The sequence below is a fragment of the Nematolebias whitei genome, chromosome 14, assembly GCF_014905685.2.
Source record: "Nematolebias whitei isolate Nwh7 chromosome 14, NemWhi1, whole genome shotgun sequence".
Classification (NCBI taxonomy): domain Eukaryota; kingdom Metazoa; phylum Chordata; class Actinopteri; order Cyprinodontiformes; family Rivulidae; genus Nematolebias; species Nematolebias whitei.
In genome coordinates, this window is record NC_056511.1 from 37,895,923 (window position 1) to 37,914,642 (window position 18,720).

The 18,720-nt window shown below is 41.3% G+C and overlaps 1 protein-coding gene across 1 annotated transcript; it reads left to right on the forward strand.

Moving 5' to 3' along the window:
* Window positions 1-708: 708 nt before the first annotated feature.
* On the forward strand, window positions 709-17,684 carry taf1 (TAF1 RNA polymerase II, TATA box binding protein (TBP)-associated factor; the record flags this gene model as incomplete). Its single annotated transcript, XM_037688101.1, is given in 37 exon segments — window positions 709-831; window positions 979-1,093; window positions 1,210-1,333; window positions 1,417-1,533; window positions 1,832-1,954; window positions 2,115-2,353; window positions 2,451-2,666; window positions 2,751-2,993; window positions 3,076-3,310; window positions 3,421-3,528; window positions 3,603-3,770; window positions 3,873-4,000; window positions 4,330-4,437; window positions 4,553-4,726; window positions 4,822-4,995; window positions 5,121-5,225; window positions 5,338-5,538; window positions 5,622-5,763; window positions 6,848-6,978; window positions 7,066-7,146; window positions 7,231-7,380; window positions 10,934-11,053; window positions 11,196-11,371; window positions 11,462-11,694; window positions 11,780-11,984; window positions 12,139-12,304; window positions 12,516-12,727; window positions 12,850-12,958; window positions 13,039-13,137; window positions 13,225-13,402; window positions 13,539-13,606; window positions 13,683-13,805; window positions 13,900-13,992; window positions 14,077-14,161; window positions 14,289-14,356; window positions 16,258-16,374; window positions 17,589-17,684. Coding segments are annotated over 36 exon segments (5,229 nt in total), but the record flags the coding sequence as incomplete, so codon positions are not given.
* Between the last annotated feature and the right edge of the window lie 1,036 nt (window positions 17,685-18,720).

An 18,720-nucleotide genomic window follows, 5' to 3' on the forward strand; every position in this document is an offset into this window, starting at 1 on the left:
CAGAGCTCTGTGAACAGCCAGCCTCTTTAGCAATGACCTTTTGTGTCTTGCCCTCCTTGTGCAAGGTGTCACTGGTCGTCTTTTGGACAACTGTCAAGTCAGCATCTTCCTCATGATTATTTAGCCTACAGAACTAGACTGAGACCATTTGAAGGACTTTGCAAGTGTTTTGAGTTAATTAGCTGATTAGAGTGTGACACTAGGTGTCTTCAATATTGAACCTTTTCACAATATTCTAATTTTCTGAGATACTGAATTTGGGGGTTTCATTAGTTGTCAGTTATAATCATAAACATTTAAAGAAATAAACATTTGAAATTTATGTCTGTGTGTAATGAATTAATATAATATACAAGTTTCACTTTTTGAATGGAATTACTGCAATAAATCAACCTTTTCATGATATTCTCATTTTAAGACCAGCACCTGTATCTTAAAGAAACGAATTACTGTAGGAGACTTTCACATTTTCCAAACTGCTCTATAAAGTTGACAACTTTCCGAACTCCGTGAACGCATCACGCAGTACATCCGGGTCACATAACTCTTCCGCCTGCCGGATGCTGCTGCGTTGAACACAAATAAAGACTTTATGCTAAATGTGGCTGTGCCAGGGTTTTGTTTAATGCAAGATCTCGTTTTTATTTGGATTCTGTAATTTACCGCGACCACAAAGAAACATGTACAATAATCTAGATTTTAGGTTTCGTAGTAAACCTTAGTTAGCAAAAGCTAACGTTTTTAGCTTTTAGCTTCCTGAGTTAGCATTAAGTGCTAGTAACAAACTGGCTCAAACCCAAGCTTAAAACATCAAAAGAGAGGTCAGAAAAGGTGGGTGATACTTAAATATGTATGCATTTTGAGTTAGTTTACGTTTTCATTGTGGCGCATCTGTAATCACGTTTTGTTATACGACATACTGAGACAAGTATCATGTATTCGGATAGTTTTAAAATACTGTAATTATTGTCCATGTAGGATGTCGGATTCAGACAGCGACGAGGATCAGGGTCGACCCTTTTCTCTCACTGGGTTCCTCTTTGGAAACATCAACGAAGATGGACAGCTGGAGGATGACAGTGTTTTAGATAATGTGAGTGTGTTACTCAAGTAAAAATTCATAATGCATTGTTAGTGTAGTTAAAGCAATATGTTTGCATTCTGTCTGCTTTTGTTTTTTTCTTCATATCTTGTCTGATCTTTCACCAGGAGTCTAAAAAACATCTAGCTGGTTTGGGGAATCTGGGTCTGGGTTCTCTCATTACAGAGATTACCGCCAGTGAGGATGAGAATAAGGAGGAAAACAGAGACACTGGAAATGTGGATTCTGAAGGTGAGGAGAAATGTATGAAGGAACTTGGTGTGACTAGGCAGTAACAAGATTCGATGATATTTTGGGCATGTTTTCTCATGCAGGTTGGGTGAAAAGCACTGAGGATGCAGTCGACTATTCAGACATCAGCGAAGTGGCTGAGGATGAGACAAAAAAGTACCGTCAGGCCATGGGGTCTTTGCAACCCAGCAGAAAGACGGGTGATAATTTTGCAGCTCCCTAGTGTCACTTTAACTTTTGATCGAAAAAATAATGAGTAAAAAAATGTAACAATGAATGCTCAATTTGTAGTAAATACTGTAAAAGATTAGGTATTTTCTTTTAAAGTGGGACATAAAGAAAAGAAAAACTAAATATTTCCACCTATTAATCACTCTTAATGCCTGTTTTTCATCACTTTGTTAGCTGTTTTTAAATTCCTATCAAATTGGTTTGGACTTCCATTTCAATCTTTGCTTTGTTTTTAAGTAAACACGTTTTCTAACTTTTTAATCTTAGATGATGATGACGATTATGATGCCGACTGTGAGGATATTGACTCAAAGTTGATGCCTCCTCCACCACCACCAAGTGTTTCCACGCCAGCTAAGAAAGAGGAATCTTCCTCTCAGAGCACAAATGGTGAGCACACATACACCCATAAGCACTGTCTGTAATGTATCCGTGTTTGTCTTGAACAATGTGGCACATTTATTAAATTTCCATCCAGTCGTGCATAAATTAAAGCAAGTTTTAATCATTCCAAGCACCTGCTTCTGTAAAATGACACTGTCTCTTCTAGCAACTGCGGAAGATGGTGATGGCATCATCCTGCCCTCCATTATTGCACCCTCCTCTACTGCGGATAAGGTCGACTTCAGCAGCTCCTCGGATTCTGAGTCCGAAACTGACCGCCCCTGTCAGGGGGCTGGAGGCCCCCCAGACAGGCTCAACCTCCCTCTAGCTGGCATCATGCAGAAAGATGCTGCCAAAGCGTTGCCAAGCGTCACAGAGCTCTTTCCAGAGTTTAGGCCAGGCAAGGTAAAGCTTCTTTTGAAGCGTATAAGTCTTTTCTGCACAAGTTGTTTTTTTTAAACATCTGTATATGACAGGTATATTTTATTACATTTATGAATAGGTACTTCGGTTCCTTCGACTGTTTGGTCCTGGAAAAAACATGCCATCGGTTTGGAGGAGTGCCCGCCGTAAAAAGAAACGGAAACACAGAGAGCCTCACCCTGGAACACCTCCTCCTGAAGGAGAGGTCGTGGAGCAAAACCAGGAGAAAAAGTCTGGGTGGATTTATGAGTATGCCAACCCTCCTCCTCCGGAGCAGTGTCTGTCTGACGATGAGGTAAAGCCACGTGATGTCAACTCACAGCAGCCTGAAAATACATTGCTATTTCCACCACTTTACATGGTTTCCTCTTCTGTCCAGATAACTATGATGGCTCCAGTAGAATCAAAGTTCTCACAGGCTTGTGGTGACGTCGACAAAGAGGCGGAGTCTCGACCTAAAGTGGCAGAATGGAGGTACGGTCCAGCCCAGCTCTGGTACGACATGCTGGGTGTCCCTGAGAATGGAAGCAACTTTAACTATGGCTTCAAGCTTAAGGAACATCAGTTTGATGAGACTGAGAAACAAGATCCGCCAAAAGAAGTGCCAGAAACGATTCAGGAGGTATGTCTATACATAACTGTGTTTTTAGGAGGGATATGTATTTATTGATTGTGAAACCGACTGAGTTTTAATGTGTTTTTAGAGTCAAAAGCAAGAAGATGATGAAACTGATGGTGAAAATGTTGATGGGGATGAAGCAAAATCGGCTCTAGAGAACGAGTTGTTTCTGATGGTCACTCAGCTGCAATGGGAGGATGATATTATTTGGAATGGAGAGGATGTAAAACACAAAGGCACCAAGACTCAGAGAGCCAGTCTGGCAGGATGGCTCCCCTCCAGCATGACCCGCAACGCTAATGCTTATAACGCTCAGCAGGGTAAGATAAGGCACCTGGAAAAATATACTTTTTCTTCCTGTGTTGTTTTTATAATGCAAGCTACAAGATAATAATAAGAGGAAGAAAAATAAGTTTATTTAACCTTTCAGGTCTAGCCAGAAGTAACTCCCAGCTGGTGTCACCAACACCTCCACCCATTCTCAAAGTTTCGTCAATCTCTGGCTCGAAAAGGGAAAAAGGCAGCCATGATAATCAAGGTAAGAGATTTGGTTCTCACAGTACAGTTAAGTTACTTTCTTTTGTTTTGAAGCTTCACCTCTTGATTTTTCAGCCTCTCAAGAGGACGACTGTTCCTGGTTCTCCATTTTTCCCATTGACAACGAGGAGTTGGTGTACGGTCGCTGGGAAGACAACATCATCTGGGATGATCAGGAGATGGATCACTTCCTCACTCCACCTGTTCTTACACTGGATCCAAATGACGAGAATATTATTCTAGGTATATTCAAACAAAACAAAAAACAACTTTTTGTTATTGAGTATAATCCACTATAATGTACTTTGATTTGCTTATTTTGATGCATTCTTCTGTGTCTTCCAGAAATTCCTGATGAAAAGGAGGCGATGACCTCTCACTCACCATCAAAAGAGAATAAGAAGGAAACTGCGATCAAGAAGAGTCGTATCCTCCTGGGGAAGACTGGGGTGATAAAAGATGAGCCACAGCAGGTCTGTTGCCCATCAAGGCAGTCTTTATTTTGATTAAAACTAAACAAAACTTCAAGGTTTATTTCTCAAATAACCATAACGGTTTTTACAGTTGAAATACTAAAATGTGTACCCTAACCAGTTAAAACAAGAATGCGTAATGAACAGGTAAAGTGAAACGAAGATCGCTGAATCTGTAAAATTCCTGCAGTTGCATCCAAGTTTTAACTGAAATATTTCTGTAATATTGATTTGTTTTTAGCTTAATGCTATTTGCAATATAAGAAATATAAAACGCACATTAAAATGACATGAACTTCAATGAGAAATATTTATTTCTGTCAACACAGAACATGTCCCAACCTGAGGTTAAAGATCCCTGGAACCTGTCCAACGATGAGTTTTATTACCCCAAACAGCAGGGCCTGAGAGGAACCTTTAGTGGCAACATCATTCAGGTGAGCTCGAGCCATCGGAAATCTGTAAATTCAATTGGAAGTACATGTCACAATATAAACATGAGCACATTTAAAATAAATACGGCTAATTGGAAATATTTTGTCTCTTAAACAGCACTCCATTCCTGCCCTTGAGCTAAGGCAGCCCTTCTTCCCCACCCACATGGGACCCATGAAGCTCCGGCAGTTCCATCGACCCACTCTGAAGAAGTATTCGTTCGGTTCTTTGTCTCAACCGGGTCCTCACGCCGTTCAACCGCTGCTCAAACACATAAAGAAGAAAGCCAAGGTGGAGCTCAGATTAGGACAAACACTTTTACTCTGTGAATGTTCAAAAGATTCACGTTACGTTCATCGTTTTAATGTGTTTTATTTTATTAATAGATGCGAGAACAAGAGCGTCAGGCATCCGGAGGTGGAGACATGTTCTTCATGCGAACACCGCAGGACTTGACAGGCAAAGATGGAGATCTGATCCTGGCAGAGTACAGTGAGGAGTACGCTCCTCTCATCATGCAGGTTGGCATGGCATCCAAGATCAAAAACTACTACAAAAGGGTAAGGATGGAATCCATTTTCCACTTGTGAATTTGCTCGTATCGCTTTTTATTTTGGTGTTAAAAGAACATAAAGAAATATCTAGTGCAGCTTTCAGATCACAAATTCCTACTTGTATTCTTCAGAAACCTGGAAAAGATCCTGGAGCCCCTGATTGTAAATATGGAGAGACTGTGTATTGCCACACGTCTCCTTTCCTGGGCTCTCTGCATCCTGGACAGCTGCTCCAGGTCTGCACCCCCAGAGTCAGATTATTTGTATAGTTTACACTAATAAACATAAATGTGCCTCAGGTCCGTTATCGTGATACGGCCTTGTGATTGATTGGTTTTTCTCCCTCAGGCTTTTGAAAATAACCTCTTCCGTGCCCCGATCTACCTGCACAAGATGCCAGAGACAGATTTCTTGGTTATCCGAACTCGGCACGGCTACTACATCCGAGAGCTCGTGGACATTTTTGTTGTTGGTCAGGAGTGCCCCTTGTTTGAAGTCCCGGGTCCAAACTCCAAACGTGCCAACACTCACATCAGAGACTTCCTGCAGGTATTATTATTTCCCAGAGCACCTCCCAAATACTTCAACTGTTGTGGCAGCTGAAAGTTTGTGACATCGTCTGTTCTCTGTAGGTGTTCATTTACCGCTTGTTCTGGAAGAGCAAAGATAGGCCCAGAAGAATCCGCATGGAGGATATAAAGAAAGCTTTTCCTTCGCACTCAGAGAGCAGCATCAGGAAGCGACTCAAACTCTGTGCCGACTTCAAACGTACAGGTAGATATTTTGAGATTTCAGATATTGGAAATAATCGAAACAGGAAAGTTATCTAGAGTAGTTTATTTAGGAATAAAATACCTTCCGGCCCACAGTTCCATAACAAAATAAACACATAACAGTTCATTACCAGAGTACAAACATACAAATATTCATCAAAGTATAAGCATATCACAGCTTTAGATATATATGTTGTTATGCAAAACAGTTCTACTTTCACAGTTGATGTATATACCAATATATAGATTTCTAGCTTTGATAGCCTCGTAACTGTACACTCGAAGTAATCAAACTTTTTCTGTGACACAAACAGACATTAGGCTGAAAAAAGAATTACCATTCTCCAGTACTTCATGCTAACAGTGTTACCGTATCGTATAATAAAGATAGCAGACAAAAAAGAAGTGGTTCTCATCTTCACCAGCTTCAATTCCAAGAACATGTTTACAGTATAAACACAACCACTCATCCCGAAGTAAATGAGACCACCTACTACTTTCAATGACTAGACTATGTGCTGAACATCTTAGTAATAAAAGGCCTGCTATATTTCTTATTTCAAACGGTCAGTAAATACCTTTCTGGTTCATGGACAATTTTATACATTAAGCAGTGTTGTAGTTTTTGATTGTTTTCTGTACTTTAATGCCATGCTGTGTGTGCATTACTACATAAACACCGATTTAAAATGCCTAAAAACGCATTATGAGCATTCCAGACATTACTAAAACCAAGTGAGTTTAGTTCAGTTTTAACATGACCAACCCAAGTCTTTTTGCAAATGGCATCTTAATTCTGAAAGCATTATGTAATACTTTTTTCAGATATCTAGAAAAATCCATATTAGTAAGTTTGAATAAATGTATACTCCTCCTACTGAGGGGGAACCTCCAAGTTAACCAAGAATAGCTTGATTATTAACACTGCTGTTGTAAAAGTCTTTTGCAAAGCTAGATCTGTATTTGTTCTATACAGTCTACATGTTCGTACCCTCATGTTTCTGCGCAGTACAAGAGTATTGGTGAGGTGAGTTCTCTTTGTTATATAAAACAAGATCATTAGAAGTGCCTTGTTTTCATGGCAGGAATGGACTCAAACTGGTGGGTGCTGAAACCTGACTTCAGGTTGCCAACAGAAGAGGAAATCAGAGCCATGGTGTCTCCAGAACAATGCTGCGCTTATTACAGCATGCTGGTGGCAGAGCAAAGGCTAAAAGTAACCGTTACTGCTACATCCACATAAGGTTCAACTCCAGTTCATAAAGGGACTACGGTTTCATTACAAGTTGTTTGACCGTTGCAGGATGCCGGGTATGGAGAGAAATCTTTCTTTGCCCCAGAAGAGGAGAATGAAGAGGACTTTCAAATGAAGATTGATGATGAGGTATTATAAGACGGTCACTGTTTCAGGCAAGAATAAAAAAATAAGAAAAACGGATGCATGCCAATTCTGTGCCACCCTTTGAAGGTGCGGACAGCTCCGTGGAACACAACAAGAGCCTTCATTTCTGCCATGAAGGGGAAGTGCCTGTTGGAGGTTACGGGTGTGGCGGACCCTACAGGCTGTGGAGAAGGGTTTTCATATGTGAAAGTACCCAACAAGCCCACCCAACAGAAGGTGAGCTTTTCTAAATTGGAACCTTGCCATCTTAGCATATTTATTGCCCGCTGCCACAAGCGAAGGCAGATGGTAATGTTTGTGCCCATGCCTGCATATGTGTATATTTGTTAAACTGTTTGCCAAAATATTTGATTAATCACGAGATTAATTTTGTCATTGATTGTACATATTCAACTGATTGAAATAACTTGACTTGATATGGCTGCCATAGCCAACTGACCTTAAAAAAAACATAAAAATAGCTGTAAGGAGCCAGTTTTCTAGATATTTACCTAAATTGTTGGTGTGGTAGTTATTAAGAATGATCCCCAACACACATTTTGTGCAGACTGCTCAATTATTTTTTTCCTATCCGTTTAGATCAAACTGTCTTTTAACAAATATAACATAAGCCATTTCAATAAAACTTTAAAAATATTCAATGGATAGTGTTTCCCCTAGCTTACTTGCCTTGCCGGGGTGCTCATATCTTCCGCGATGTTTGTTGGCGGTGGTTGTAGAGACGGAGACACGTCTGTATTGGGTGCTGTGTGTGTGTGTGGGTGGGTGGGTAGGTGGGTGGGGGGGTTGGTTTGGTAGGCTGGGCACTCGGTTCTGTTTCCCTTATTTGACTCAAATATTCAATGCCATATTTGAGGGTGAGAAAATGCCTGAGGAATGGAGAAGAAGTGTGCTGGTGCCCATTTTTAAGAACAAGGGTGATGTACAGAGTTGTAGCAACTACAGGGGAATTAAGTTGATGAGTCACACGATGAAGATCTGGGAGAGTTGTGGAAGAAAGACTTAGACGAGAGGTGGCTATCTGTGAGCAGCAGTATGGTTTCATGCTCATAAACAGCACCACTGATGCCATCTTTGTTTTGATGCTGATGGAGAAGTAAGTAAGTATAAGTGCTATGTGTTGTCATCGTATGCTCCCATACAATGATGAAATTAGTTCTCTGCCTTTAACCCATCACACCTGAGATACACCCAGGTGGAGCAGTGGGCAGCAATTGGGGATTGGGTGTCTTGCTTATGGACACCACGGCATGTGGGCATAGCAGGGAGTCAAACCATGACTTTCTGGTCACAAGTCGACTGCCCTACCTCCTTTACACCGACTCAGCCCCTTACATAGAGGGTTAGAAAGAACTTCATTGTGTCTGTGGATTTAGAAAAAGCATATGACAGGGTGCTGAGGGAGGAGGTGTGGTATTGCATGAGGAAATCTGGAGTGTCAGAGAAGTATGTTAGACTAGTACAGGACATGTATGAGGACAGCAGGACAGTGGTGAGATGTGCTATAGGAGTGACAGATGGCTTCATGGTGGAGGTGGGAGTGCATCAAGGATCTGCTCTGAGCCCCTTCTTGTTTGCTCTGGTGATGGACCGACTAACAGATGAGGTCAGGCAGGAATCCTCGTGGACTATGATGTTTGCAGATGAAATTGTGATCAGCGGTGAGAACAGGGAACAGGTGGAAGAGAACTTGGAGAGGTGGAGGTATGCACTTGAAAGAAGAGGAATGAAAGTCAGCTGTAGTAAGACAGAGTACATGTGTGTGAATGAGAGGGAGGAGGTGGAACAGTGAGGCTACAAGGAGCAGAGGTCATAAAGGTGCAGGACTTCAAGTACTTGGGGTCCACTGTCCAGAAAATGGGGAGTGAGGTAAAGAGGTGAAGAAGAGAGTCCAGGCAGGATGGAGTGGATGGAGAAAGTTAGGTCTGAAAGCGTGTCAGCAAAGGTCAAAGGAAAAGTTCAAGACTGTGGTTGACACAAGACATTTGTATGGTCTGGAGTAGAGCTGGGCGATATCTCGAGATTTTAAAAATATCTAGATAATTTTTTATTGTGATATAAGTTGAAACTATATTGATATAAAACTATATTGTCTTATACTTGGAAATCCTCCTGCTGTCTTCTTTCTCCCACACAGCCCCCTCCTTTTCCCTTCTTGAACACAAACCCAGCCCCTCAGCCGCACTCTCCCCGCTTCCAGCTTCTCCAGGAGGTGGGCGGGAGACATTTAGCACAACAAATAAACGTGGAAGATATGAAGAGCAGCTTAGCTGCTGAACAAAAAGAAAAACAGTGGCTGTTCTTTTCGACATGGTTTGGATTTAAATAGTCTGATGAGGGGCAGAAAAATGATTTCTGTAGACGATGCCAAAAACAAATCTCTACAAAAGGTCAGAACTACGAATCTCTTTCACCATTTAAAACAGCTCTATAAGTGGAGTATGAAGCGTGTATGAAGCTGCAGCTGCAGGTCTGACCGACTTCAGCCTCCTTCCCTGAAACAAACCACAGGTCAAAACTAATTTATTAGCCGTGCTGTGCCTTATGAGAGGAACAGTGAGAGTGCAACATTAATAAAGTAATAGCTTATCATATCGCTAAAGACTCGGTCCTTAACGGCTAACGCTTTAGCCGTCTTGTTAGCGCCACCTCTCTCTGTTCCTCTCATAAGGCACAGCATAACCAAATGAGTTTCATACTGTGGTTTGTTTCAGGGAAGGAGGCTGAAGTCTGTCAGACCTGCAGCAGCAGTTCACACACGCTGACTAATGTGAAGGCGGCGCAGCTGAATGGACTGTACTCGTATAACACCTTTCTTATCGAGACACTCAAAGCTCTTTACAACACAATCTGTGCTTCATTTACCATTCATACAGCACTTTACTGGATCTTTACACAGAATAATCAGAGCTTTATCGCTTTCATACGCTGATGGAACACGCATCAGAGGCAATGAGGGGTTCAGTGTCTTGCCCAGGAACACTTCAGCATGTGACTGCTGGTGGAATCGAACCTCCAGCTCTCCCATTGGAGGACGACTGATCTAGCCTCTCATCCACAGCTGCCCCCAGTCAAAGAGAATTATTATTTAATATATGTAAATAAATGTCTAAAAAAATAAACTATTTAATATATGTAGTTTATTTTTATTTTTAGACATTTATTTTGTACAGTTACAGCTGTTTTACTATATGTGCCTGTGTGACAACTGGGACAAAGCTTTGACTCAGAAATATATTTTTGTTATTACTTGATGGAAAGAAAAAAAATATTGAGATTTATATCGTATATCGCGATGTAGCTTAAAAAATGTTGAGATATTCATTTTGGTCCATATCTCATAGCCCTAGTATGGAGACTGTGATATTGATACACACAAAAAACAGGAGAAAGAGTGTCAGAAATGAAGATGTTGAGGTTCTCCTTAGGAGTGACAAGGATGGATAAGGTTAAGAATGAGAACATCAGAGGTACAGCACAGGTTGAACAACTGGAAAATAAAGTTAGAGAGACCAGACTGAGATGGTTTGGACATGTCCAGAGGAGAGACGGTGGGTATATTAGTAGAAGGACGTTAGAAATGCAGCTGCCAGGAAAAAGACAAAGAGGAGATATATGGATGCAGTTAGAGAGGACATGGAGGTAGTTGGAGTGAGGACAGAAGATGCAGAGGACAGAGTGAGATGAAGGAGGATGACTCGCTGTGGAGACCCCTGAAGAGGGAAAAGCTGAAAGAAGGTTAATTAATTTGCCTCCTTTCTACCACCAGGATGACAAAGAGCCACAGCCTGTTAAGAAGACAGTAACTGGAACTGACGCTGATCTGAGGAGGCTCTCATTGAAGAATGCTAAACAGCTCCTCCGTAAGTTTGGTGTTCCAGAAGAGGAGGTAAGAAGACCACATGACATGATTCTCTGAACAAACAACCACCACAGTCATTTTTGTGTTCACCACAGCTGTAGATAACTTCATAGAAAATTTACTTTGCCACATTTTTGTTAAAGTGATTGTGAAATTTTCCCCATGTCAGATAAAGAAACTCTCCCGCTGGGAGGTTATCGACGTGGTGAGAACCATGTCCACAGAACAGGCGCGCTCAGGCGAAGGGCCAATGAGTAAATTTGCCAGAGGCTCCCGTTTCTCTGTCGCCGAACATCAGGAACGCTACAAGGAAGAGTGCCAGAGGATCTTTGACCTGCAGAACAAGTGAGATGCTTTTTAGCATCACGTTTCTTGCTCCCATTTCTGCCCATGCAGGTTTTACAGTTGATTTTGTTCATTGCACCCCCACCACAGAGTGCTGGAGTCCACAGAGGTTCTGTCTACAGATACAGACAGCAGTTCGGCTGAAGACAGTGACTTTGAGGAGATGGGTAAGAACATAGAGAACATGCTGCAGAATAAAAAGACTAGCTCCCAGCTTTCCCGAGAAAGGGAGGAGCAGGAAAGGAAGGAGCTGCAGAGGATGCTGATGGGAGAGGAAAGTGATCGTGACAACAAGGGACGCAAGGAGCGACGCAAAGGCTTGTGTATGTTGATGTTTTCCTTTGTAAAGATCTTAATGGTCCACAAAAACATGTCTAACTGCAACCGTTATGTCTCTTGACTTTACAGCCAGTTCTTTGTCCACCAGCTCCCACAAAGACGACGACACGTCTTCCGTCACCAGCCTAAACTCGTCAACAGGACGTCGACTCAAGATCTACCGCACCTTCAGGGATGAGGATGGCAAGGAATACGTCCGCTGCGAGACGGTCCGTAAAGCGTCAGTCATCGACGCCTACACCCGGATCAGAACCACCAAGGATGATGAATTCATGTGAGCTTTTGTTAACAAACGTTGGTCTTTTGCTTCTTTGTAACATGAAAATAGTTTTTTTTTTTGTTTTTTTTTTTACATCCAGTTTGACTGGAAGTTGTAAGTTGTAGGAAGTAAAAGTCAAATATGTTTTATTGTCGTGTTGTGGTTGCAGACGAAAGTTCGCCCTCTTTGATGAACAGCACAGAGAAGAGATGAGGAAGGAGCGCCGGCGGATTCAGGAGCAGCTCCGAAGGCTGAAGAGAAATCAGGAAAAAGACAAGATCAAAGGACCCCCAGAGAAGAAGACCAAGAAGGTCAAGGAGAGACCCGACCTCAAGGTAAAAGTAAGCTTGCTGATTCAGTTCTAGACATTTCCTTGATTTATTTGATTTATTTTCATTCTTTTTTTTTTCCTTTGTTTTGCACCCAGCTGAATGCAATATAAAACATGTAAACTTATTTTAATGATGATGTTAATTGAATTGGGATTTATTTTTTATTTTTATTAGATTATCATCATTTTCCTTAATGTTTGTCTTCGTCCTCTAGCTGAAGTGTGGCGCTTGTGGTGCCATCGGACACATGAGAACCAACAAATTCTGCCCACTGTACTACCAAACCAACGCCCCACCCTCCAACCCGGTTGCCATGACAGAGGAGCAGGAGGAGGAGCTGGAAAAGACGGTCATCCACAACGACAACGAGGAACTAATCAAAGTGGAGGGCACGAAGATTGTACTGGGCAAGCAGCTCATTGAAAGGTTAAACAGCTGTTGTTTGTGTGGTCTTTAAAATATGTTTTAGTCTCTCATACTATCCTGAAATGCATACGTTCTGTGCTTCCAAACCTTGGTAGCTGCTGACATTTCTTTTTGTTTGGCAGTGCTGATGAGGTGCGCAGAAAGTCATTGGTGCTCAAGTTTCCCAAGCAGCAGCTGCCACCAAAGAAGAAAAGACGAATGGGCAATGCCGTTCATTGTGACTACCTCAACGTAAGCATTGTCGTACAGCTCGTTGGGACACATTGTGAAGTCCCTTTAGCTAATGTGTTACACCTTCTTTTTATCAACAGAAACCCCACAAAGCAATCCACCGGAGACGCACTGATCCGATGGTCACGTTGTCCTCTGTCCTTGAAAGCATCATCAACGACATGCGGGATCATCCCAACGTACGATTTATCAATCGCACGCAGAACATCTTTTTATTCTTTTTTTTGCTGTGCAGACTCATCTGAATAAGCTTTTTGTTAAAACAGACGTACCCTTTCCACACACCGGTCAATGCCAAGGTTGTAAAGGACTACTACAAGATAATCACTCGTCCTATGGATCTACAGACGCTAAGGGAGAACGTACGCAAGCGGATGTACCCATCGCGGGAGGAGTTCCGTGAAGCGGTGGAGCTTATTGTCAAGAACAGTGCTACCTACAATGGTAATTGTATAACAACAGGTTGAACAAAACTTTCAAAGTGTATAAATAAACAGGTCACTTGCGTTGTATCTAGAATAGATTTGACCTTTAACCTCACATCATTGTGCTGATATAGATCTGTTTTTGCTCTGCCCAGGGGCAAAACATCCCATAACACAAGTGGCGCAGTCTATGCTTGATCTGTGCGACGCTAAACTGAAAGAGGTGAGTGATTGTTGGCAGCAGTGAGCGCTCACGTGTTCTCGTTGGTTTCCATGGTAACGTCTGCCTGTGACTGCAGAAGGAGGATAGGTTGGTGAGGCTGGAGAAAGCCATCAACCCCCTGCTGGATGATGATGATCAGGTGGCGTTCTCTTTCATCCTGGACAACATTGTAACTCAGAAAATGATGGCGGTTCCCGATGTGAGTCCTCTTTCTATCATCAAACAGAGCATTGATCAGTGTCGAGTCAGAATAACGTTAATTATTTTCAATCCGCTTTATTTTTCTTTATTAGTCTTGGCCGTTTCACCATCCTGTCAATAAAAAGTTTGTGCCAGATTATTATAAGGTCATTGTGAACCCCATGGATCTGGAGACTGTCAGGAAGGTGAGTGGCTCACGATGCGTCAGTTTTAAGATGAACTACATTAGAAAGGAGCTTACCTGACTCTTCCCTTCACTGTTCCAACAGAACATCTCCAAACATAAATACCAGAATCGAGAAGTATTTCTCTCAGATATTAGCCTCATCCACGCCAACAGCATCAAGTACAACGGTAATTCACATTTATCTCCTCTGTGATCAAATGAGCTGTTTTGAAGATTTTTTCAAAGTGGCCTAAGTAATTTAAAACAAGTTGTTTTAATTTAAAAAATCTTGCTCTCGTTGTGTGTGTTTGGCAGGCCCTGACAGTCCTTTCACTAAAACAGCCCTGGAGATTGTCAATGTGTGTGAGCAGACCCTGGCAGAGGTGTGTTGAACTTGAAAATAGTGAAAGTAATAATGAACATTACATTTTGCCTGACCTTTGTATTGAAACAACTATAATGGGATGTTGTGAGCCAAGCAAAGGGAATTTAGGTCTTATTTAACTGATAAGAGAATACCCATTGTGTTCTGTTGTAAATAGCTTACATGTACGATACTTTTACAATTTATAGGTTTGTTAAAAAAAATGTTTTTCATATGTTCAAATGTTGCAATAATTTTAGTGATTTTATTGGAAATGCAGAAATTATTTTGCATGTAATTTTGACTTTTCACAGACCAAACCTTTAATTTTGCCATAAACATTCCCTTCTTCTAATATTAGAGAGGATAATAGAAAAATTGTGCTAATTGTGATACAAGCAGAGAATTTGTCATGATGATTCTGTTTGTGGTATTTGTCAAATGTGCCTGATTGGCTATTTGTCTTCCTTTTTCACAATTAGCTCATTTCTGCACAGTAATCATGTGATAATGCAATTACTTGATCAATTTGAATAATCTTTGTGTCAATTTAGACATTTATTTCTGTCATTAGCCTTGTACTATGCGAGTAGCACACACATGTAAGAGCATATAACAAGAGTATTTATGACAGATGGTGGAAGACTGGTCCAATAGGCCTGCCATGCGTCTCCTTTCTGAGTCCAACTCCAGTCAGCAGGACTAACAAAGATTTTGTCAGTCATTTCCTAAAATGGCCACCATGTTGGATTTTTTGATGGCTAATTGTGTAGAATTGTTCAGAAGACTCTTGGGAACAACAATACCAAATTTGGTGCTTGTATCACATTTTGCACAATTCTTGTGCAAATTAGTTTTAGCTGCTTCGCTATAAAGGGACAGGATGATTTGATAAATTTGCATCTATAATGAGTACTAGATTAAATGATTTGTTCCTAAACTTTTAGAGTGTTGACCCTCAAAATAACAGTGGAGAATTGTGACCCAGACAGTTGCTAATTGAAAAGCACAAGCTTTGCTAAAAAGCTGTAATACAAGGATATCATGGCAACTGAAACAAACATTACAACTATAACACTCTTGTTTTTGTTTCTTGTAACATTTATGCCAAAGAAATTTACAGTTGGCATTAATTTTAAAGATTAGTTTGAATTCTTTCCATCATGTCAAGTACACACACTTGCAGTTTCAAGGATTCAAGGTTCTTTATTTGTCATACGCACCACATGTGGTACATGTGGTGGAACTAAATTGTGTACACAGTGTCCCAGTTACATCCAACAAAAGTATAAAATGTAAAGAAAAACAGTAATAAGATCTAAGACCTGAACTAAGAAATACGCTAAACTAAAAATACACTAAGCACTAGTAGTACAAAAACAATACTCCAAACAGCAGCATGAACATGAGTCTGTGTGAGCAGATGAGCAAGCATGAACACATCAACATGAAACAGATCAGCAGCAACATGAAACAGATCAGCAGCAACATGATGTGATTTTTCACCGTGATTATTCTGGCTAGAGATTCACGAGTCTAACAGCCTCAGGGTAGAAGCTGTTCCTCAGTCTAGTGGTTCTACACTTAATGCTCCTTAACTTCCTTCCTGAGGGGAGCGGGGCAAGAAGTGTGTGTGCTGGGTGAGTGGGGTCCTTCATGATGCAGATGGCCCTCTTCCTGCATCTGGAGGTGTAGAGAGGTCTGTGATGGTGGGGAGGCTTCATGACCAACAATAGGGTACCAATCCCAGCTTTGGGAATGAGGTAGAGGGTGTTAAAAGTTTGGCAAGTCTTACTTAGGCTGGCTATTTACGTTTGATTCATAGTCCTGAGGAGTACGTCCATTCTCCCAGGCAGTTTAAGAATGGTATATTTAAGAGAAGGATGTAATTGTGCTGTAATAAACGGTTCTCGTTTCCAGTACGATGAGCACTTGACACAGTTGGAGAAGGACATCTATACTGCTAAGGAGGCAGCTCTGGATGTGGCAGACTTGGACAGTTTGGACCCGATGACACCTGGACCATACACTCCACTGGTAAGAGCTTCGGCATCCTAATTTTTATTTCTGCCACCAAAAGCTGGTTTTCTGGATACACTTAACACCAAATCATTACAGGTAATAGTCTTTAGGAACTTAACTTTTGTAGTAACTCCTTTAGCACAGCATGAAGTGCTCCTGCCCTTTCCTCACCTGTTCACTGTGCTAACTGTCCCCTTCCAGATTGTCACATTGTATTTTGTACAGTCTGGTTTCTTCACTATAGTGTCTTCTTTTTCTTTCACTCCTGCCCTCACGTCCTTCCTCTTTGTTTGTGTATTGCTTCTCTGCGTGGCGCTGGCCAGCCTGCTGATCTTTTTGACAGTGTGGTTTCAGGGAGTCTGCCCAGAGAGCCGGGCAGTCTTTTCTCTGAGGGAACTGTAGTGGTTGCTCCAGAGAAAAGAGGGGGGCAGGTATGGGGAGAGACTAAAATAAGGCTCACAACCACATGCCACCTCTCCTCAGACCATCCTCAGAGCATCCGGCTTCATTGTGCACTTTATGTCCCCTGTCGCGGAGCAAAGGGGAATTGGAAATACTCTCCTTTCGTTCAGCTGTCTATCTGTCTGCATGTTGTGAACATGATAACTTGAAAAATAAGTGAGGCACCAACTTCCCTTTTGGTATGTGACTACATCTAGGTGTAAGAAAGGTTCTTTTGTAAATTGGGTTGCCACATCAAATTCCAAGATGGCCACCACCATATATATACATGTATGTATTTAAACCAACCACCACTATCATTTGAGGAAGCTTGGGTTTTCTAGTTTTTATATTGCTTAAAAGTACTGTTTGATCAAATGATTGGGGTGGTCAAAGATTAATCTGTGTTGGCCAAGGCCACCATTGTCCACCCCCTGGCTCCACCATTGCACCTGGAAAAAATTACTCCCTCCACTCTCCAGAATCAATCACTCTGCACCACTTCGTACAAGCAAAAAAAAAAAGGAAGAAACTCCCTCTGTTCTTCTGCACAGTGTATTTCCTCCCCATTTTGACATCTTGCACCAAAAACATTAAGGTTTACTTGCATTCCCTTTTCAATTCCACTCCAGCAAAACGTAAAAACTACACAAAATCAGTATTCAAACCCCTCATTGATGGGGGACATCAGCGTACCGCTTGTTTATGTAAAGTTCGTTTGGTAGTGACACTCTTACCTTTTTAGCGAGTGGGTTCATCTTTTTATTTATTTTATTTTTGGCTCTAAGGGACGGCATAGCAGGAGACCTGGAGAGGAGGACTCAGATGTGGATATTGAGGGCTTTGAAGAGGATGATGATGGCAAACCCAAGACTCCTGCTCCTGTAAGAGACATAATTATTAATAAGCATGAGGCCACCGTGTGATTTCAGTGATATAATACCTTGAGCAAAAATACAAGTTGCACCGTATTGCAAGATTAAAAACATTTCAAACTACAATTTAAAAACATATTGCATAAAATAAATGCTTTTATACAAAATGAAAACATGCACCTACTATTGCTGTTTCAGAAATATTACATGACTATAAATATGATCCTATTATAGCTATACATATATAATTTTATGAATTTATTTAGTGTAAATATAATACATTAATTTAGGTATTTAAAGATACATAATATATGGAGAGTGAGAAAACCAGCCACTATATGGCACAAGCCAGTGTATCTCTTGTGCCGGTCCCAAGCCCGGGTTAACGGTGAGAGTTGTGTCAGGAAGGGCATCCGACGTAAAACACTTCTGCCAAACTAACATGCGAGTTCATCCAAGCGGCTCCATACTGGATCGGTTGAGGCCCGGGTTCACAACGACCGCCACCAATGCTGTTGACAAATGGTGCCGGCAGAAATTGTTATTGTTAGTCGAAAACCGCGAGGAGGGAAACGTGTCAGGAGACAGAGGGAGAGGAGTAAAGTACAGAAGGTGCAGAGGACAGAGAGAGATGGAGGAGGATGACTTACTGAACCCTGAAGAGGGACGAGCCAAAAGAAGAAAAAGTATAAGAAGAGTGAGATCAGCATCACGCATTTTCTGTAGCTGGTTTAAATGTATTGCCATCAGTTAATATTTAGAGAATTCAGGTTTAATGGCTAATGTAATCACAGCTATTATGATTGTCTTTAAACTGAGGTACACAAAGTAGAAGAACTAAATAGAAATATGGAATGAACTCACTAAATTTCACCAATGCATGTGCTACAGTAAGTCTTGTATCCTGATGCATGCTCAATAATCCAGGTAGAAAAATCTAAAAAAGTTAAATCTGGTCCTCTGGACATTCAAAAAAAACAAAACAAAGCAAATCAACAAAAAAAATGTAGAAACGTTTCGTCTCTCATCCGAGAGACTTCCTCAG